Source organism: Panthera onca, chromosome A2 (genome assembly GCF_046562875.1).
Source record: "Panthera onca isolate mPanOnc1 chromosome A2, mPanOnc1 haplotype 2, whole genome shotgun sequence".
Classification (NCBI taxonomy): Eukaryota; Metazoa; Chordata; class Mammalia; order Carnivora; family Felidae; genus Panthera; species Panthera onca.
In genome coordinates this window covers 664,951-686,280 of record NC_138340.1, presented here as the reverse complement: position 1 = coordinate 686,280, position 21,330 = coordinate 664,951, and the positions used below count along the sequence as shown (strand labels likewise).

General features: G+C 67.9%; 2 protein-coding genes across 5 annotated transcripts in view; one reads left to right on the top strand and one right to left on the bottom strand.

Moving 5' to 3' along the window:
* The first annotated feature begins 1,963 nt into the window (after positions 1-1,963).
* CBARP (CACN subunit beta associated regulatory protein) lies at positions 1,964-10,930 on the top strand. 4 transcript variants are annotated; one of them, XM_078443742.2, is made up of 11 exons: positions 1,964-2,322; positions 4,126-4,242; positions 4,341-4,480; positions 4,697-4,761; positions 5,105-5,249; positions 5,455-5,626; positions 5,806-5,994; positions 6,350-6,560; positions 7,749-7,932; positions 8,053-8,133; positions 8,850-10,930. In XM_078443742.2, exons 2-11 carry the CDS (start codon positions 4,147-4,149, stop codon positions 9,916-9,918), a joined length of 2,352 nt encoding a protein of 783 aa, XP_078299868.1. In that variant the 5' UTR covers positions 1,964-2,322; positions 4,126-4,146; the 3' UTR covers positions 9,919-10,930. The 4 variants fall into 4 exon arrangements, with proteins under 4 accessions (XP_078299868.1, XP_078299867.2, XP_078299866.2 ...); XM_078443741.2 differs by lacking the exons at positions 1,964-2,322; positions 8,053-8,133 and adding an exon at positions 3,174-3,670 and having other exon boundaries at positions 5,806-5,943; XM_078443740.2 differs by lacking the exons at positions 1,964-2,322; positions 8,053-8,133 and adding an exon at positions 3,174-3,670.
* Positions 10,931-11,242: 312 nt separating this feature from the next.
* Positions 11,243-21,330, bottom strand: part of STK11 (serine/threonine kinase 11) — an 18,942-nt gene continuing 8,854 nt past the window's right edge. Inside the window, 9 exon segments of the mRNA XM_081790578.1 lie at positions 11,243-11,782; positions 12,600-12,818; positions 15,267-15,463; positions 15,734-15,791; positions 17,918-17,944; positions 17,947-18,044; positions 19,090-19,226; positions 19,316-19,448; positions 20,149-20,246. Coding sequence (XP_081646704.1) covers positions 12,616-12,818; positions 15,267-15,463; positions 15,734-15,791; positions 17,918-17,944; positions 17,947-18,044; positions 19,090-19,226; positions 19,316-19,448; positions 20,149-20,246 — 951 coding nt within the window. The 3' untranslated portion in view covers positions 11,243-11,782; positions 12,600-12,615.

Sequence of the window (21,330 nt, the reverse complement as noted above, 5' to 3'; positions counted from 1 at the left end):
GACTGTCAGAGACGCAGACGTTGCGGGGACGGCCAGCCGGCGCGGCTCGAATACAATCCCCAAGGACGCCAGCAGAGGGCGCCCCGCGACCGGAGATGCGCTCGCCCCAGCCCCGCCCGGCCACCGCCCCCGCGCGCCGGTGACGCACGGACGCGTGCGCGGGCGGCCCGGGGCTCTGCTGATGTCACCGCGGCTCGCGCAGCCTCGCTCACGGCGTTGACGTCACCACTCCGCCCCCGCGCACACGCAGGTGGCGCCCCAGGCCAGGCCCCCAGGCCCACATCTTGGTCTGAGGGAAAACGCGGAGTGCGGGATGCACGGGCCTGGGGCCCATGCCGGGAAGGGACTTGGCTCCCGAGCGAGGGATGCAGGCTGCAGCGGTGGTGTCGCACCTGGACGGGGTCGTTGCGTCAAGGTGTTGCTCCATTGGCTCCCCAACCCCAGGGGCTGTCCGCGCCCTGGCTCCCTGCCTTCCAGCGCCTCGGCCGCCTGTGGCCTGCAAACGAGGGAGGACCCAGGCCTAGTGCCCAAGCCCCCGTCCCCTCTGGGCCAGCGCCGTGAGGGACATCCTGGCGCTGTGTGTGTGTGTGTGTGTGTGTGTGTGTGTGCGCGCGTGTGCGCAGACGGAAGCCCTACTCGCGTTTCTAGGGGTGCATCCTGTGTTCAGCCCAACTTTTCCCAGAGCTCTGGCCCCCACATGGAGGCGAGCCCAATCTGCCTAATCATTCGGCCCCTGGAACCCATCCATTGGACAATTTCTGTCCAGTTTCTACTCCAGGGTGGCCAATGGGTAAAGGCACCACCTGTTACTCGAGTCCCCAACCCAGCGTGATTCTGGAAATCTCCAGTGGACCCATCGGCAGGACCTGTCCACTCAGTTGGGCCACTATGGCCACCATCACTGGTTTGCATGGCCCCAGCCTCCTCCCCTGTCCTTTCCTCGCTGCAGGTGCCTTCACACACAGCCAGAGGTACCAGGTCATTCTCCTGCTGGAAACCACAAGATGGCTTTCCTTGTTCCTTCCAACACATGTTGAGCTACAAACAGTGTTTCTTACCTCAGGTCCTTTGCACATTCAGCTCCCACTCGCTTAAGCCAGCTTTGCTGAGTATTTACCCACTTAACAAGCACATTCTTGTCTCCAGTGTGCAAGCCCCTGGGGACCCAGCGCTTGACTCGGAACTCACCCCTGTAGTGGGGGAAGGGGTGAGGAGCGACACAATACACTGGAGCAAATAACAGACAACACGAGGACCGTGGAAAGAAGCAGGGGACTGAAACGTGGGGTGTGAGTTGCTGTGTTACCAAAGGTAGCCATGAAGAGATATAACGGGACTTGGCCATTTGGGAGAGAGTTGAAGGAGGCCAAGGAGTGAATCTTGAAGCTGAGTGGAGAAAGAGCCGGACAGGCCCAGCACCTGCAAGTGCAAAGGCCCTGAGGTTCGACTGGCAGTGTCAGTTTTCACTGGAGAAAGAGGTGCCATTGTGGGGTGCTGAGCGTAGGGCCAGGTGGGCTGGGCTAGGACCCAGGCCAGGCCAGTGCAGGCTGGTGTCCTAAGCATCTAGAAGGATGAAGCACTATTCTCTGAGGAGAAGGGGGAGCAGCTTTGGGATTCACCAGACATGGAGTTTCTGCCAGAGTAGTTCTGATGTCACCCCGGGGCTGCGAAGGCCCTGGTGGCACTCAGCAGAGATTATAGTGACTACCTTGGCCCATTGCTCGTCCCCACAGGCAGAGCGCCCGGTGAACCTGGCAATGTTTGCAGCACATTGGGGGAGAAAGTGGGGGGGCATGTGTCCAACACCGCCTAGACTGCATCCTGGGGGCCCCCAAGTTGGGGGAGGCGAAGGAGGGGAAGCCGACGCACCCGTCTCCTCCCCTACGTTCCCGGCCCCCGGTCCCTCGGACCCTGGCGAGGGTCCGGAGCAGTGCCGCAGGGGAGGGTGTGGAGACTCAGCGGCCGCGGGAGAGGGAGGCTCGGAGTGGGGAGGGGGCGTCCGGGAGCGCAGGCTCCGCCCCCCACTCCCGCCGGAAGGGAAGGGGAGGCGGTGGCCGGCGCGCTGCGAGCCAGACGCGGCAGCGAGCGCGGCGGGGGCGGTCTGCCCGGGACCGGGTGGCACCCAGCGGGTCGGAGCGGGCTCGCCGCCAACGCGGTCACGTGCGCGGTCCCTCCTCTTGCGCCCTGCCTCCCCCGCGCGCCGCGCTCTCCATTCATAAATTCTCCGCCTGCTCCGCGGCCACCGGGCACCGGAGCCCGCCGGGAACGCCGCGCAGCCGCCCGCCCGCCCGCCCCCCATGGGCCGCGCGCCCCGGCGCTGAGGTAGGCGCGGCGGGCCCGGGGATACGCCGAAGCGGGCGGGGGCAGGCGGGGGGGCCGTGCGGCCCGCGATCGCCGCCGGCTCCGGGGCCCGACCTGGCTCCGGACCACCGGCCCTTCCCGCGAGGCGGCGAGACCGGAGGGAGGGGGTGGGAGTGGGGGGCTGGGGCGGGCGTGGGGGAGGCAACCTGCATCCCCCGTCGCGGCCTGGAAAGGAACATTCCCCCGCCCACGCCCTCCCCCGGCCTCAGTTTCCCCTGTGAGATCCAGCGAGGGTGATGGCGTCTGCGTCTCCAGTCTCCGGGATTAGCCCGAAGCGGGGATGCGCCCGGAGTCTGGCTTCCTGCCTCTCCTCCAGGGCTCGCCGTGCTCGTCCCCGGGGTCGGCCGGGGGCGCGGGGATGGGCGCGGTGGCGAGCGAGCTCGGGGAGGCCCGGCTGGACCTCAGGGGCGGGCCCGTGGGGAGCGTCCGCCCTCGGCTCCGGTCCCCGCCTACCCCCGCGAGTCCACCTCTCTTCCCCTTCGGCCTCCTGCCATCTTTTCTGGTCTCCTGTCACGGTCCCTGCGCTCCTGCCCCCTCCCCCTACAGCCGGAACTCATTTCCCGACCTACTTACGCGCGCCCCCTCCCCCAGAGGATACCCGGGAGCCGGGCCGTTCTCGGACCGCGGCGCTGAGAACGCCTGGGTTTCGCCAGTGCCCACCGCCCCCCGTCTCTGGGCCTCTTTACCCCGCTGTCGAGTGGGGTTAAACCCGAAAGCGTCGGGGACGAGGGAGCCTATGTACAGGTTCCCTCTTTCCTCTGGGGAAGGACCGAACGCACGCCCTGCCTGCTGAGCGCTGCTGGTCATCCCGGCCCGGCCTCTGCTCCCTGAGATCCCGGAGTGCAGTCCCCGGTCCTTCCCACCGGGAGGAGCTGGAGTTGGGGAGGGCCGTCAGGTGCAACGTGCGAGCAGTCCCTTTGCCGAGGGCTGAGCTCCCGTCCCCGGCCTCAGTTTACTCCTAGCGCCAGGCAGAGGTGGAGGCTGGCCTGCTCGCCCGCCGAGGCGCCGGGCCCCGCGCTGGGCACCGGCGGGGAGGCCGCTGCAGCAGCCATCTTGCCGCCCAGGACCGGCTCAAGCCGCCCTGCAGGAGGCCTCCCTCCCCCGCGCCCCCTCCTCTCCCCAGTGCTCCCTGGCAACCCCCCCCCCCCACTTCCCCCTCCCCGCTCGGCCCGCTGGCTCGGTCGCCATGGGAACCAGATTCTTCAGGGCTGGGAACACATGCGCCTTCTTTGGCCTTTTCGCTCCCCCTAGCACCGGGGGTGGGGGGGGTGGGGGGGGGGGGACAGCTACCTCCGGGAGTCGTGACTTGGTAGTCCCTGAGCTCCGTGCCTCCGCCCCCCTCCACGGTCCCTGTACCGCTACCGCGGAACCAGCCTCTTGCGCTGGGGCAGCCCCTTCCTCTCCCGTGAGGGGGCAGGCAGGGCTCCTGGGTCTCGCGGGAGCGAGCTGACATCCTCAGTTTCCCTATTCCTCCTAGGAGTGCTTCCCCCTTTCCGGGCAGGCTTCCCGGCCAGCTCGCCGGGCCGGCCCCACCGGCTGGGGAGGTGGTGGAGAGCAGACGCCTCCCCCGTTTTGAGCAGGGGGAAACGGAGGTCCCGGGGTCGATCTAAGCGGGGTGGGGGCTGCCCCGGGGCTCTCCTCCACCTCTCCGTGAGTCACCGCCCCCCTGTGGACTCTTACTCCCACTCCCTCTCCCTGGGAGCCGGGAGGGAGAGCAGGCGGAGGAGCTGGTCTGAGCACGCCCTGTCCCCCCCCCCACCCCAGGCCCCTCCTCCCAGCTTCAAGATGCAGCCCACGCCCACCATGGCCACCGCCGCCGCAAGCACCGCCGCCACGGCTGCCCTGACCTCGAGGTGGGACAACACCACCAGCAGCCCCACCGTGAGTGAGGGGGCCCGGAGTGGGGCTGCTGGGCGGGGCGGGCTGGGCCGGGCCTCCGGAGGCCGCCCCCAGCGGTCCTGACCCCTGCCGGCCCACAGGCGGAGCCTGACCCCATCCTCAACAACTACGTGCTGCTGGTGGTGGTCCTGTCGCTCTTTGTCGGTGGCACTCTGGTGGTGCTGTCCGGAGTCCTGCTCCTGTGCAGGCGCTGCTGGGAGGTCCACCGGCGCTTCAACAGGTGTGCAGCCCACCCAGCCGTGGGGCCCCCCTGGGAGCGCCAGCGGGGGGTGGGGAGGAGGGGGACGTGCGCGCCGGCTTGCTCTGCGGGCATCCGGGGGCCTGTGTGGGGCCGGGTGAGTGCGGGCTGCCTGGGCTGCGGCTTGGCGGGAGGAGCTCGGGCAGCACTGTCTGCCTGCCCCGTCCCACCTTGGGGCCCCCCGCGGTCTCTCCCCAGAGCCATGGAGGAAGCAGAGAAGACCACCACCACGTACCTGGACAGCAGCGCTCATCCAGCCCAAGGTGCGGCGCCCCGCCAGGCTCTGACCCCTGCCCACCTGCCCGCCCTCCTGCCCGCCCCCTTGGGCCGCCTGACCGGCTGTGTCTGTCTGTCTCCCCCACCAGACTGGGCGCAGCTCGATTCCGACTCATCTCTGTTTCCTTAGAGCCCGCGTAGGTGCTCACAGGCGCGTGCTGAGCGAGTGAGTGTGTGAGCGGATGTGTGAGTGCCCACCTCGCCCCTGCCCCGTCCCAGCGCTCAGTCGGGCCCCACCCCTCGACCCTTCCCCGACCCACCCCCCAGCGGTCGCCGGTCCAGCACCAGGCGAGGCCCGCCCGGGGCCCACCCTCTCGGCTCTCCTCGCAGACCCTGACTTCAGGGGGGAGGACCCCGAGGGCCAGGACGCGGAGACGGAGCGCTTCCTGTCCACCAGCTCCACGGGCCGCCGGGTGTCCTTCAACGAAGCAGCCCTGTTTGAGCAGAGTCGGAAGTCACAGGACAAGGGGCGTCGGTAAGGAGTGGCGCAGCACGAAGGGAGCCAGTCCCTGGGGAGGGGTGGGAGCCTGATGCCCTGCGATTGGGCTCCCTGGGAGTCGGGTCCTGCCTTCCGCCCCCGACCCCAAACCAACAGGGACGGCAGCAGGGGCGGGCTCGGGGGTTCGGGCTGAGCACGGGGGGCCGGCTGGCGTGGTGACGGGCAGGCGTGCCGGGCACAGGTACACCCTGACGGAGGGGGACTTCCACCACCTGAAGAATGCCCGCCTCACCCACCTGCACCTGCCACCCCTCAAGATCATCACCATCCACGAGTGCGACTCGGGTGAAGCCAGCGCCACCACCCCCCCCCACGCCGCTGCCGCCCCCAAGGCCAGTCTCGCCATATTCCAGGTGAGCGTGCGGGCGGCCGCCAGCCTGGTGCTCAGCGGGCGGGACACCCACCCTCTGGGCTGGGCCCCGCACCTCAGGACAGGGAGGGGGCGCCTGGCCGGGGTGCACAGAGGGCTGTGGGTCCAGCGCTCCCCCTCACGCACCCGTGCTCTTTGACCTGTTACTGCTTCCTCCCCCAGCCCCCGGGGAAGGCCCTCACCGGCCGCTCTGTGGGCCCCAGCTCCGCCCTGCCAGGTGACCCCTACAACTCGGCCGCGGGCCCTGCCGACTTCGAGATCAGCCCCTTGGCGTCCAGCGACTCCGGGGAAGGCGCCTGGGTGAGGGCCCCCGAGCGGCCCCTCCCCTCCCTGCCCCACCCCAGGACCGAGGTCAGCCTGTGGCCTCCCCCCTGCCATGGCTTCCCTTGCTCCTGCCCGGTCCCCCTGCGTGGGAGGGAGAGGGGCCGGCAGGGCGTAGAACACGCGCGCGGGGCACTCGTCAGACCAGGGACGCGTGCTCTCGGACACTCGTCCTCAGGAGCCCGTCTGTCCGGGGCTGGGGACCACAGAGCTGCCCAGCGCCTGGCTGAACCCCTGAGCTTAGTCCAGCTGCCACCCACCCGCTGAGAGCTGTGTGTTCCCCCTCTGCACTGGGGGTGGGGAGGGGGGAGCGCAGAGCTGCGGCCCAGGCTGGGGCAGCACTGGGAGGGTCTTTGTGCCTGACCGCCTCCCTCCTTCCTTCCAGGCGGATGCAGGCGCCCGGAGCACCAAGCCCGTCGGGTCGGGGGCCACAGGGGGACCCGAGGAGGTAGGTCCAGGCTCCGGGGCAGGACCTGTCCTGCATTTCTTCACCCGCCTGCGGCGCCACACCAGCCTGGACGGGGCCAGCCCGTACTTCAAGGTCAAGAAATGGAAGCTGGACCCCAGCCAGCGGGCATCTAGTCTGGACACAAGAGGTGAGCGGCGGCCCTGGGTAGAGACCAGGGCCCGGAGAGTACAGCCCCGGGCAGCCTTACAGAGCGAGGTTCTGCACAGGGAGGGGTCACTGCTCCCCAGGGGCCTCGGGCTCCTGCCCCGGGCTGGCCAGCAGCACCCCTTGGCCACTGGGCATCTTGCCCCAGGGCTTACAGCTGGTTGGGCCGTGCGCTCTGCTCCAGGAAAGCAGGGGCACCGTCAGACCACGGCAGAGATGGGTGAGCTTTTTCTGCAAGCTGCGAGACCGTAGCGGTTTTGGATCCGTGGTCTGTCTGGCCGGGCAGCGTGGGAGCAGCCACAGACTGCGTGTCTAAGCGAACGCAGGGATGGGCCGGTGCGAAACGGTCTTCAGGATGATAGGTCGTGGGCCCATCTGGCCTGCGAGCCGTAGTGCACCCACCCCTGAACTAACGTGGCAGCTCTTCCCTCCTGTAGACCTCTGGTCTCGTGGAGCCCTGGCTATAGGGCCTTCTTATTCTCAGCCCAGAGCAGGAGCACGTGTCGGGGGTGGGGAGGTGGCCACCCTGAGCGGCGGGTACCAACAGGCCCCTGCCCAAGGGAGCTGAGCCGGGACAGGCGGCGCTGTGGAGGTGGGGGGTCCTGGGGTCAGGAGAGCTAAGGAGAGAGCACAAGCCCCTCGTCGGGGCCTGGTGCCAGCTAGTGCTGCAGGGGAGGAGGAGCGAGTTCTGGCCGAGGCGCTCCTGGGCGGGGAAGGCGGCCTACTGCACTGCCGTTGGGAGCTGAGACGGAGCCCGTGGCCCCCGAGGGTGATTAGAGTCAGGCATAGGTGTGCAAGTGCCTGGGGCCTGTTTGCCGGGTGACTGTCCCCCGCCCCCCCCCCCCCCTTTCCCACCAGAGCTTCGCCTAGGCCCTCCAGGGGGCCCGTGGGTGGAGGTCGAGCTGGCAGAAGAGGCCTCCCCTCTCTCCCCTCGGTGGCCCCCGCCAGCCTGTCCCTCATCCTCCCACGTGTCCCGGCTTCTGCCTCTTAGCTCAGCGGCGCCCGCCTCCAGGTGTCCAGTGCAGACCTGCTCCGGCCATGCTTTCGTGGCCAGAGCTGCTTGGGGGTCCCGCTACCGCCACGGCACCTCAGCGCACCCCTGACCCAGGCTGCTCCTTGAGCCCACGGCCGGGAGGGACTCGGGCAGGCTGACGCGCCTTCCTCTGCACAGGCTCCCCCAAGCGGCACCACTTCCAGCGGCAGCGGGCAGCCAGCGAGAGCACCGAGCAGGAGGAGGGGGACGCCCCCCACATGGACTTCATCCAGTACATCGCCAGCGCAGGCGACACGGTGGCCTTCCCGCCCCCCCGTCCCTTTCTGGCCAGCCCCGCCAGCCCATCCCCCGCTCTCGGCAGGTATTTTGTAGTAGATAGAAGCGTCAGGGGTGGACCTGTGGGCCCCCGCCCCACCCAGTCCCCCGCTAAGTGGCCTGGGGAGGGCTTTCCCCACCCTGCAGACCTATCACATTCTTCCAGCTCCATCGTCCCTCCTGGAGACTGCCTCACTGGGGCCACCTCTCCAGCAAGGACCAGAAGAGGGAAACTGGGGGAGACTGGGTAAGGGCAGAGGGGCAGGTGGGGCCCTGGACGATGGCCACAGGGTCGCCAGGACAGGACGCCTGCCCAGGCAGGGCTGCCAGGGGCGTGTGCCTGCTTGGATATTACTGCTCCCTGGTAGAGTCCACGGCCCCGAGGGGTCCGCTGTGGCCTGCTGCCCCTTCCTTCCTGCCCATGTTCCTGAAGGCTGGATGGCCTCTTCTCAGAAATTGTGGCTACTTCTGCCAGCAGCACCCCCTCCCCCAGCCCCACAGACGGAGGTACTGGGGTGGTGCAGCTGCCTGAGTAGTCCCGCTGGGGAGTAGGGGCCGAGCTGGACTCCCGCCTGGCCCCGTCCATCCCAGCCACTTCCTTCTCCGCTGAGGTGTTAGGAAGAGGGGAGCGCCACAGGGGAATGTTAACTCTGTGGGTGCGGCGCCAGCCACCTGCAACGCCAGCAGGTGCTTGGGTCAGATACTGTGTAAAAAAAAAAAAAAAAAAAAAAAAAAGAAAGCCACGATTGAAAGGCAGGTGCCAGGAAGGCTTGGGGTTGATCCAGAAACCACCCCCTGCAACAGGGACCGCCAGCATTTTCTTAAAATCCGCTCTCCGCAGAGCCTGGCCGAGCCTAGGGGGTCCCCACCGGCGCCCACCCTTCCGGACCCAGAGGCAGGGTGGCTGGGGAGAACGTGCAGGGGCGCACACAGCCTTCTTGACTGCTGCGGCCTGGCTTGCAGGCTAGAGGCAGCGGAGGAGGCGGGCGCCGCGGGAGGAGCGAGCCCCGAGTCTCCCCCCGAGCGCAGTGGTGGTGCGGGGCCTGAGCAGCAGCAGGAATCTGATGGTGAGCGGGACTCGGGGCCAGAGCAGGCCCAGACCACCTACCGGGATATCTGGAGCCTGCGAGCCTCTCTTGAGCTGCACGCGGCTGCCGCCTCGGACCACAGCAGCAGTGGCAACGACCGCGACTCGGTGCGCAGCGGCGACAGCTCGGGCTCGGGCTCCGGGACCACCGTGCCCACTTTCCCACCGCCCTCGCCGCCCCCCACCCCCCGGCCGGCAGACAGCGAGGCGGGAGGTCCGCGAAAGCTGTTGCAGATGGACAGCGGCTACGCCAGCATTGAGGGCCGCGGCGCCGGCGAGGACGGGCTCCTCAGCGCGTCCGAGAAGCGCTCTTCCTTCACCAGCGCCGGCCGCACGGCCACTGTGGGCACCAGCTTCGAGGGGGCGCCGGCGCCCACCGAGGCGCCCGTCCGGCCCCGCAGCCCGCGCGCCTGGCCCCGCCGCGCCCCGCGCCGCGACTACAGCATTGACGAGAAGACGGATGCACTCTTCCACGAGTTCCTGCGCCACGACCCGCACTTCGACGACACGCTGCCCTGCGCCACGCGCCATCGCGCGCGCGCGCACCCCCACACGCGCAAGCAGTGGCAGCAGCGCGGCCGGCAGCACAGCGACCCCGGCGCGCGCGCCACGACCCCTGCCCCGCCCGCGGCCCCTTTCGGGGCCGACTCCCGCCCCACGCGCGCGCCCCTGCGCCGAGGCGACAGCGTCGACTGCCCCCCAGAGGGCCGCGCGGGCGACGAACCGGCCGCGCCCGCCATCCCGGTCATCGAAGAGGAGCCCGGCGGTGGCAGCAGCACCTGCCCCGGCTCGAGCCTGTGCGTCGGGCCCCCGGGGACGCTGCTGGACAAGCTGGCGGCTGGCCTCGATGACAGACTCTTCCCGCCGCGCCTCGCCCAGCCCATCGCCACCGCTCCCACGCTGGCCGCCGCCGCGCCCACGTCTCCCGACCACAGCCCTGCCTAAGCCCTGCCTCCTGCACCCACCTCGTCAGCTTCTCCGGCGCCGCCCGGGACCCCTGCCACGGGACCCGCCTGGGGCGCGACGCTCCGGGGCGCGAGCGCTGGGGCCGCGGGGCCTCGCGCGCGCACGCGCGCAGGTCTTCTGGCCGTCCCCACGTGCTTGTGCTCGCGTCCTCGTGACACCCTCGAGCTGCCTCTGGTGGGCACGCGCACACGGTCCCCGTTGGGCACTTAGCAGGTGCCCTGTGGCTTCCCAAAGCGCGAGGCTGCAGGGCCCTGGCTCGGCTGGAGGGGGCGAGGCAGGCTCTCCTCTTCGGGCTCCCGGGGAGAACGTTCACCTGCCTTCCACCCTAGACAGCAGCCTCTGAGTGGTGGCGTCTCGGGCACAGAGCACCGGGAGGCGCTCCCGCAGGACCTGCTCCCTGGGGCAGGGGCGGGCGGTGCGGGGCGGCGCATGCGCAGGGCGCCCCTACCAGGACCAGTGGAGCCTCGAGGCGTGTCTGGGCTGCACGCGCTGAAGGCCTTCCCAGGGCGCACGCGCGCGGGCCCTCTAGGGCCCGGGGCTCCGGAGAGATCGGGGCCGGCCGGCGCCGGCTCTGCAGCGCAGGTCGGGTGGAGGCCGCAGCCGCCGAACCCCTGAAGCTGTTTACCTCACTGCGGCATGTGCTCGCGGCAGTCTGCGCCCCCTCCGAGCAATAAACAACGCCTCGCCGCCACCCCCTCCCGCCGAGTTCCCACGCCCACCCAAAGCATGTGAGTGGGCCACCCGCCCGCCCCGCAGGTGCACCGTCCAAAGAGCAGCCGGAACTCTGTCATGTTTTAAGACACAAAACCCAAACGGCCAAGGTTTCAAGTTTCCCAAGCTTTATTTATTGCCAAAAGATGGGGCAGCCCTCGCCTGCGGCCGAGTCGCCCCACCCCGCCCCTCCCCTCGGAGCTTCGTGCCGTCTGTGTACCATCCAGTGATGGAGTTTCTTGTGTTTGTTTTCTGGTTGATTATAAATATTTACTGCACACTCTTGCTTAGTTCGGGTTTTCTCTGGGGACCCAGGGGCACAGAGAACTTGGAAAGAGGGTCGGGGTCCTGCGATCAGGCCCCCGGCTGCTGCACTGGGGAGCCGAGGGCCCTGGGGAGCTTCGGGGAGACCGGTCACCACTGAGGGGACTCCTGTCCAGCGTGGCCAAAGACAGACCCCCTCGGAAGCCCCAGTTCCCACCACCCGACCACCTGCCAGCCGGCAAGACCTGCAGAGCCCAGCCTGCCCCCCCGGGCTGTGAAGCCCATGAGAGGACCACCCAACAGTTCCCAAACACCCTTCACAATCAGCTCAAATCCACCTGCTTTATTTTTTCTTAGAAAAAGGAAAAGGAACCAACCGAACAACAAAGACAAGGCAGCCGCCTGGCTCCCTTGGGCTCTGGGCATGCATCTCGGTTGACGGCCCTGTTCTACTGGCTCCTGCTGTGGCTGTGGTTTGTCCGAACACATCACTAGGTGTGGGAGGCGCTAACGTGGAGCAGAGTAAGAAGAAGTCAGGGGTGGGGCGAGGACCAGTAGTCTGAACGTAAAGTGCATGGCAGGGGCTTCCCGCGGGGCCCGCGTGCCGGCGCTCTCCCTCCTCCCGAGGCCCGGGGAGGGGGCTCAGCACAGGGCTGCAAAGTCAATGAGAGGCCGTGTTCACTGGCCATGAGGGGAAGGCCAGTCCCCAGTCCCTGCTGTCCCCCCAGCCACGGCCCTCCAGGACCCCTGGATTCCTGAGGGGCAGTCGGCAAGGAGGGTGTGGTGGCGGCCTTTCTGGGCAGCAGACGTGGGCCAGCAGTCGATGGGAAGACTGAGGACCTGGGCCGTGGCACCTGGATGAGACGGGCTGCAGACGGGAACAGATGGGTCACTCCTGGGCCAGCAAACACATTCTGTATCTCAGGAGGCAGGGCCCACCCTGGGGCCCGCTGACAGGGTGGGGGAAACTGAGGCCTGGTCACACGGAGCTGTCAGGCGTCCAGAGAGACCAGGCAAGGTCGCACTGGTTTGAGGGGCCACCCTGTGGTTCACTCCCTGCCCACTGGGGTTAAGCACCACCCTCCACAGAGAGAGCCAGGCCTCCCTGAAGAAGCAGTTCTCAGCCTGCCTGGCTGGTTCTGATGCTGGCAGATAAGCACTCCAGGGCCACTTGAGGGGGGGCGGGGGCAGCACCCTGGGAGAGGGCACCCCGCCTGCACCCTGAGCAGACGATGAGCTCTCCTGCACCCCTGGGGCCTGATTCCCCTCCACATACACCTTCTTGGACTGGGGCAGGCAGGAGCAGGAAGAGGAAGTGGAGGAGGCCGAGCGGCCACCGGGGTGACAGCGCGAGCCAAACCCAAGACGTCCCAACCTCCCACCCGGCCACCCGGCGCCTCATACACCTCTGGGCTGAGTCCAGCATCACCCAGGGCTGGCAGGACAGGCGGCTCCTGTGAGGGGCCCGCCTCCTGCTCGCAGATGCTGCTGCCCAAGCCACCCCCCACCCCCGAACCCCCAGCCAGGGTCCTAGAGCAAGTGAGTTCCTCTACCTCTGGCCCAGATGCTGGTGGCGGTGGACGAAGACCGACAGAACGGTGAAGGGCAGAACCGGCCCTGGTCAGCAGTGGTGGGCCGGTGCCCTCGGTGCGTCCCATCCCCCCCGGGTCCCCGAGGCGGCCTACCTGCGGGCGGCGACCCTCACTGCTGCTTGCAGGCCGACAGCCGGCGGATCTTGCTGCTGGCCGAGCAGGCCTTGCGGGTGGGGTTGGAGGCGGCACTGGCCCGGCGCTCCACCTTCGACTTGGCGCTCAGCTGCGCCGACTCCGTGCCGTTCACGCACACGACTCTGGGCGGGCCCCGGCTCTGCCCGTTCTGACTAGCCTCCTCTTCTGGGACCTGTCCTAGGAGGGAGAAGGCGAGTGTGGGCTGATGGGGGCCCAAGACCAACACCCCCAGGGCCCCCCAGCCCGCAGGCTACGTCTCCGCCTGCCTGGGCTTAGGTCCTCTCTGCCCCTCCGGGCTCCTCCACCTCCTGCCCCGCCTGTCCCGCCCCGGCCCCGCCCACAGGGCCCCTCATGTGGCTAGAGGGAGCCCACCGAGGTGGGGGCCCGGCCCACGCTCACCTGCCTGCTCAGGTTTGAGCCGGGTGTCTGCACCAGGTGGGCTGAGTGCTCACCATCCACCCCAGCACACGGGGAAGGGACCGGGGACCTGGGGCACAGGGCCCTGGGCTCGGCCTGTTCGCAGAGGCCACACCAGGCTGGGCCCTCGGGGCTTGGCTCAGGCCAGGTGTGCGACAGGCATCTCTCCCACGAACGCCAGCCTCGACTCCCCGTGCCGGGCATGGGATGAAGAGATCGGGGCCCAGGGCCTGCCGGTCCCTACTCTCAACTGGGTGGCACCAGCCCTTGCTGGCCTCCGGGGAGCCATGGGCCTGGGGCTGCCTGCCCGAGCTGCGGGGGCGGGGGAGGGGAAGGCGCATAGGAGCTGGCCAACCTGCCAGGGCCCAAGTGGCTCATTCAGTGCACATGGAGAATCGGCCTGCTGCCCACAGTCCGCCCTGCTGCGACACAGGTGGAAAGCTGCCCACGGCTGCCGCCAGCCTACCTCTTCCCCAGCACAGAGCCCCCTCTGGGCCAAGAGTCCCACTGCCTGACAGCAGCTTCTGGAACATGGCATCCTAGGTCAGAGCTCCTCACTGCTGACAGGCTCCTGCTGAGGAAAGCCCTTGGGGGGGCCAGGAACCCTGCTCTGATGGAGGAGGGGCCACGGGGGGGGGGGGGCGGGGGCAGCTCTGCACAGACCACCGGGAACCCAGCCACCGGCACAGCAGCTGTGGCTGAGGCGGCACAGGACCCGGCCTCCCTGCCCTCAAGGGACTGGGGCACGGCCGGCAAGCCCCCACTCCACCCCAGCCCGAGGCCCGGCACCCAGCTGTCAGGGTGGGCGGCAGACCTCCACAGTGGGGACAGTCCGGGGAGACCGAGGCCAAGCAGCTGAGAGCCTCTGAGCGGAAGCACCCCACCGGGACTGAAGCGAGGAGGGATCTTGGCCCCAGCGCAGCCCACCGCTGACCCACAGGAGGTCAGAGAAAACCCCACTGGTCCTGGAGCAGGACTATGCTACTTCTGACACGGACGACATCGTCCGGCCAGGCATGTGGCTCCAAGCCTGGAGAGCTGCCCTCGGGTGCGCCCTTCCCTACCCGTCAAAGGCAGCCCCTGGCCTCTCACACGGGCCAAAGGGCACACGGGAGCCAACATACACGGTCAGTATAGTCTGGCGAGGTTCTGGGGATTGGGCAGGGTCCTCACTCAGCCTTCCCGGGACAGCAGACTGTCTACCAGCGAGGGCCCCTCACAGGTTCCTGACACAACACCCCAGCGACTCTGAGAGGCAGGACGCCTTGTCCTCACTCTCCACGGGAAACGGAAGCTCTGAAGGCCGGGGCTCCCACAGCTAGGACTCCGTACACGTCACCTCCCGGGACTCCTGGGGCCCCGGACCCGGTAGGGAAACGGCTGAGCCAAAGCCACAGAAACTCGGGGTCCAGCAGGCGCTGGCTCTGAGATGACCCTGCGGCCGGCCACGACGGGCTGTCACAGAAACCCCAAGCACGCCCCCCCACAGGAGTGGGACCCATGATCCCCGCCCCGGCTCTGGCAGGAAAACGGCGCCGGGCCCACGGCGTTACTGCCCAGTGGGGTCTCCCGGGGGCCCACCCACCACACAGGCCACCTCCACACGCCAATTCTTTCAATAGAATCCTCACCCCTGGCAAACGAGCCAGCACAAAGGGAGACCGGCATCACCCCCACACGCACAGCGTGGGAAACCTTTATGACAGGAGCCGACAGGCTGGCCCCAGGACACAACAGAGCTGTGAGCGCTGTGGGAGGGGGTGGGGGAGGGGCCGGGGGGGGGGGCGCTCGGGCAGCTGCACAGGCTTAAGGAGGGAGGCAGGGGTGCCGAGGCCTGGCCTCTACGGCACTGGAGGGGGGAGCAGCGCTACACTACGCCCCGAGCTGCTCTACGCCCCCGGCCTCAGCTTCCTCTCCAGAAAGGTCTGAACACTGGCTCCTCTGCGTGCCTCTCTCCTCTCTAAGCCCTGCCTCAGACGCCTCCTCGCCACCTGGGGAAGCAAGGCAACACGCGTCAGGGCTGGCGGCCGGGCACCAGGAGGGCCACTGGACCCTCTCGGGCCGTCGGAGGGGCTTTCCCCCATCTCTCACCGCCCGGCGGGACGCGGTCTGCACTCCCCAGAACACAGGAGGGTCCCCTCCGGGGACGTGATCCCTGCTGCCGTGGGCAGGGGCCCCCGGGCCAGGCCGCGAAGCGGCCGCACTCACCGGGCACCGTGAAGTCCTGAGTGTAGACGATGTCGTCCTCGATATCGAACAGGTCCTCGTCCCCATTGTCGTCCGCACAGCCGTGCAGGTCCTCCAGGTAGGGCACCACCGTCATGCCTCGCCAGCGGTCCTTGCAGTCCGAGCTTGGCGGGATGGGCACGGGCTCCTCTGATGGCGGGTGCTTCTTCCGGAACCAGCTGTGGAAGTCACAGGTCAGGACAGTGCAGGGGCTCCCCCGCCCTCAACACGGGGCACCTCCCAACTTCAGGCCCAGCCTAAAAGCCAGGGGAAGAGAGCGGCCAGATAACCCAACCCTGCCCCCCACTCGCTCCCACCACGTGCACCCCCCACTCTCTCACCGTGCACAGCCCCTGCACCCCAACCCCCGACTCACCCCCACCACGCGCACCCCCCGTGCCCCCAGACCCACCCCCACCAGCACGGCCGGCCCCACACGGGACACTCACCTGTGTTGTCTGATCTGCTGTATGGAGAACCTCCTGGCTGGCTCGTATTCCAGCATCCCTGACAGACCAGCAGGGCGTGGGGAGTCAGTGCTGGGGGCGTGGCCCTAGCCCCAGCCCGTGTCAGCCTGTGCCCAGAGGACACCCCCAGGAGAAGGGGTGCGGGCACGTGTGAAGGGAGCCCCAGCTCGGTGCTCCAGGCACTCCCCCCGCCCCCGGCCAGCCCCCCACAGGCCTGGCCTCCACCAGTAGGGCCGGCCCGGGCAATGGGGCCAACACGCAGAGTCCATAACTGCGAACACTGGGTGCGCACAGCCCCGGGCCCCACGAGGCTGCCGGCAGGAAGGTGGACACCAGGGCCACCGGGGAGCAGGGCAGGCCCGCCGCAGCGACGCAGAACCTGTCCGTGTGCTCAGGGAAGTCAAGCACGCAGGCCCACTCTCTGCTGGCCCCCGGCCGGCAAAAGGCAGGTGACGCTAGCGGTCAGCATTGCTAGCCAGGACCAGACGGACGGTCCCCGAGACGGCAGCCGGAGCGAACGGAGGCCAAGAGGGCGACGCGCTGTGGATGTTCGCACAAGGGTCTGGCGCTGGGGGGCAGGTCCCACCCCAGAGCCTGTAGCTTCCACACGGGGGTGGGGGGGGGGGGGGACAGCTCTGAGAGCTCGGCACGTCACACACCCGGAGGACAACTTTGTTCTCCAAACCGCACGGCGATTCGATCTGGAGAGCTGGTCGGACCCCAGGCCTCAGGGCCCGGATGGTACTCTCCAGGCCTGGCTGCGGTGCAGGGGCATCTGCAGACCATGACCCCGGGGCCACCTCGGCCTTAGGGCAAATGCCTTGGAGGTGAGGGACCGGACTACTGATGCCCTCTGCCATCTACGTAAGCACCCCGATGGGGGCTATTTCAAGCGCTGATAAAAGTAAGGGCGGTAACGGACCGAGCAAAGGAAGCTTCCTTTAGAGAAACCACCAACCAGCCGCTGCCTGTCAAGAGAAAGTGCGCCGTCTGCCACCTCAGCCGTGTCTGAAATGACCTTCGGTGGAAAAGAAAGCCCTCGTGGGGGGTGAGGGGAGGTGAGAGGGCCATGCTCTGGGCGCACTCGAGGACAAGGAGGGTGGACATCACAACCCTCCTCCAGAGTGCCCAGGAGCTTCCAAGGAGAACTGGGGGCGGGGGATGGGGTGGGGGGAGAAGGCCAGGTCTGAGCAGCAGGCGGGCTGGGCCACAGCGCGTACCGGGAACAGGGCAGAGCTGCTTCCCCCGTTCCCAGAACACCCTGGGCTGCGTGCTCAGTCGCCTTCGCGGGTCCTGGGGTGGCTGTCCGGGCAGGGCCCCAGAGGGAGGGGGGGCCGCACAGGCTGCCCAGCGCTTGGAGTTCGGCCGCTGCAGCCCCAGCCTCGGCCCCAGCCTCGTTTCATCTTAACGTAAACGTAAGCGCCGGCCTGCCTCAGTTATCGGGAAACCCTCAAGAGCACGTGAGGTAACGTGAATCTACTCCTTCAACTGAAGTCACAGGAGGTCTAGAAACCGAACATCCAACGCGAGCCGAGCGTAAAGTCAGTTACACGCCAGAGCCTAAGGACTACAGGCAGAGACAGACCCCAAGGCGCTATCTCGGTGACAACTCTTAGGTACCACTCACACCTGAGGGGGTGCTCTGGATGAGCCAGATCATCACCCACCGGGCCCTGAAAACAAACATCGAGGAACCCCAGGAGGCCAGCTGTGGCAGCCCCGCCCCTTGCGGGGCGGAGGGGAGGTGCCGCCCTGGCCAGGGCCCTGCGTCGGATGCACAGCGCCCCCTGCTGCACAGCCTGGGACACGCAGCAGGAAGAAACCAGCCGAGGGGGGGGGGCTAGGGGGCCAGAAGAGGGTGGAACCAAGGCCCCAAGCAGGCAGTGGGGCCCAAGGAAGTCAGCAATGCCCCTCCCAGCCTCAGCCTCAGCCTCCAGAGCTGATCCTGCCAGCCACTCTCCACTAACTGGGCCCATTCCTTGGGGGGGGGGGGGGGGGGGGGGGGGGGGGGGACACAGGCCGGGCATGTGGGGCGTGGGGCTGCAGAGATGAAACCCAGCTCTCCAGAGGCCAGTGGTCTGTAGAAAACCCCCAGGACCCCCAACACCCGCTGGCAGCCCGTTCCCGACACCTCCAGCCCCACAGGTGCCGTCCCGAGGGCCTCACCTCTCAGCAAGTCCGAGAGCGGGGGCCGCAGTCACCCGGGATCGTGTAGTCTCCCTTCCCGATGTTCTCAAACAACTTGTAGATGTTGTCCCCCTCGAATGGGTACAGGCCTGTCGTGATGTTATAGCTTCGCCCCCAAGGGGAAGGAGAGAGGCCCGGTCAGTTGGGGCCTCTCCTGCAGCCCCAGCCTGGGACCAGCCTGGCACAGGAGCCTTAAACCACCCTCACCTGTAGGGCCTCACACTGGGTGACGGGAATGCTCTGGAATAGGTGGTGGTGGTGGTGGCAGCACCACTCTGAAAACACCAGAAACCACTGCACCGGACCCCTTAAAAGGGTGGCTCTTACAGCGTAGGAGTGATCTCTCAACAAAATAAAACGAAACAGGGGAGCCCGGGTGGCTCAGTCGTTTAAAGGTCCCACTCCTGATTTTGGCTCAGGTCGTGGTCTCACGGTTCGGGGGACTGAGCGCCGCGTCAGGCTTTGCACTGACAGTGCGGGGCCTGCTTGGGACTCGCTCTTTCCCTCTCTCTCTCTCTCTGCCCCTCTGCTCTCACTCCCTCAAAAACAGATAAATACTTAAAAAACAAAAATAAAACGAAATGAAACACCCATGTCGGCCGGCAGCCGCCCTGCAAGAGGCAGGAGGGAAGGTTCTGGAAAGTTAGGGCCTGCCCTCTGTGGCAGGCACCACGCTGACCGCTGCTCACGCAGAAGTGCTCGGGGATGTGCCCCGAGGGACGGACGAGCAGAACTGGGGGACACGGTCTGAGACTCCTCCGGGGTGACGGCGTAGAGTCAGGACAGAAACACTTGCTTCGAGACAACAGCAGTGGCCCTGGGGTGTGAACCGGGGCAAACGTACCAGTACGAGCCCTCACGACCGAGGAGGAAGGCCCGGCCGTGTGCACCCCCAACACAGCTAATCCCGAGGACCCCACAAGGCGGGGAGCGGCCCCCTCTGCTCCTACCCACAGGGGGCTTCTCATCTTGGCACCACGGTTTCTCTGGCACTCTGGCCACCCGGCACAGCCCGGGAACGGTGTCTGGGGGACACGCTAGGAGGGGCGGTTCTAGAAGCCTGAAGCCCAAACAGGCCTGAGTCCTTGGTGGGCACAGGAGGGGCCCCTGGCGGGGGTGAAGCAGGGGGACCGAGGCCCACGGGCACTTACAGAGTAACCCCAGCCGACCAGATGTCCACCTTAAAGCCAGAGAAGGTGTCCAGGCCGTTGGCGATCTCAGGGGGCTGGAACGCTGGGGAGCCCTGGCTCGTCCGGCACGTGTCGTCCTCGGCAAAGGGGTGCAGGGCCTGCAGCATCGCCAGGCGGACCTCAGGGAGCAGCCCCCGCGGGAGCGCCCCCTCCCGCCCCCCCGGGGCGCTAAGGGAGGCGCACCAACCTCGGCCACACCCAGGTCGGAGATCTTGAGGGTGCCGCCCGTGGTGAGCAGCAGGTTGCCTGGCTTGATGTCCTTGTGCACAATGCCCTGGCTGTGCAGGTACTCCAGGCCGTCCACCAGCTGGCAGAAGTACCTGGGGGGACATGACTTCTGTGACCTGCCCCACCAGGAACCTCGATCCTGCCCCTCGGGTCCCCCTCGGCACCGGGAGCGACCCCGCGGCACCAGAGACATCGGGGCCCCGCAAACAGGAAGGACAGGATGGGTGGCCCAGCAGGGAACCAGAGGGACGCTGACCAATCTGAGCCATTCCTGGTCCCACCTGGGGAAGGCGAGGAGGGCTCCCTGGCCCCCGCTGCCGCCCCACTCCAGGCAGCCCTTCTCTGCGCTCCCCATCGGCCCGAGGGCTGTGCTGTGTCCCCACAATCACTCTGCCTGGACGTGACCACATGGCCCTAAAGGGGCCCCTTGGGGCCAGGGACCCAGGCTCACTCTGCCAGCTTCCCCTTCCCTCACGACACAGGCCGGCAGCGGGGCTGGAGTGGTGTGACTCCCCAGGAGGGCCAGCTGACCCGTGGCAGTTCAGGTCACTGTCCTCGGCCTTTCAAGGACCAGGAGGTCCCAGAGTCTCAGGTAGCAAGCCCACCAGGGTCGGCAGACACAGCCGCTGGGCCGGGCAGGCTGCAAACTGGGCCCCCGAAGCAGAGCTTTAAAACACACTGGAGCGTTCATCTCGCCGGTGATCGGAAAAACTCGTCCGAACGCGGGACGGGCCCGAGTGTGGGTGACCCCACGGGAGGGGGGAGCCACGGGCCCCCGCGGCGAGCACTCACCCGTGGGCCTGGCACACGGGGAAGCGCTTCTCGGGCACGCTGTCCAGCATCTCCTGCATGCCGCACACGCAGTACTCCATCACCATATACGTGCGGGGCTAAGGAAACCACGGACTGACAGGGACCGCCACCCCAGGCAGGGCCTGCCCCCTGGGAACAGCCAGCCAGACGCTCGCGGGAAGGGTTTGGGGGAGAAGACCCCAACCGCGCCTGACGGCCTGGCCGCATCAACAAAGACAAGCGGTAGTGTGCAGAGAGATCGCAGAGCCCGTAGGGCGCCTCTGCCCCTCCGCTGACCTCCCCAGGGTCAACCTGTGGAGGTCTGTGGTCGCCTCGTCTGGGCTCAGTCCTCCGGCCCGCGAGAAGCTCTCAACACCCTGAGGGGCTCCCGCCTCATCCCTCGCCCCACAGGAAGCCCCACACCAAGAGGAGACAAAGCTTGCAGGGCAGGAGGGAGGGGCGGGGTGGGCAGAGGGGAGGGAAGCCTGGGGGCCGCCAGGCCAAGCCGGAAGCGGCTGTGTCTCAGGCCAGCAGGAGAGAAGGTCGAGGCCCCCCGCCACATCTCCCCCAGAGGTGGCCCTGAGTGCACCATGCTGGAGAGGAGTCACGTGCTGGAAAGCCTGCCACTCTGTGCCCAGCAAGTCAGTGACAGACGCCTTTGTGGAAAGACATCAGTCCCTTGGCTAGACCTGAGGCCCCGCCCCCCACCTGCCCCCTAGAGCTGGAGCCGGCCCCGGGGGGGGGGGGGGGGGGGGGGGGGGGGGGGGTGCCACACCGCCCTGAAGACACAGGGCCCGCCCCCAGAGAGAAAAGGGCAGAGCCAAGGACCGGCCCAGTGAAGCACCCCTGCAGTGACACTCCCCGCCCGCCCCACCCCACGTCCTACCCTAAACAGAGCAGCCGTGCAGGGCAAGGTGCCCTGCGGCCGGAATGCCAGACGCAAGGAGAGCGCCCTCCACGAGGCCCCCCGCACTTAGGGGTGGGGCCTGGGACCCCGTACTCCCAGCCCAGGGCGCAGGGCGAAGGGAGGGCACAGCACCCTCACAGCGAAGATTGGAAGACACCATGCGGACCTGGCAGGCGGCACTAGCCGGACAAGGCCGCCCTCGGGCTGGTGCCGCCCCGGCAGCCCCCCCGGGGTTTGCCAGCCCAGCACCCAGGGTCGCCGAGGGAGGTTTGGGG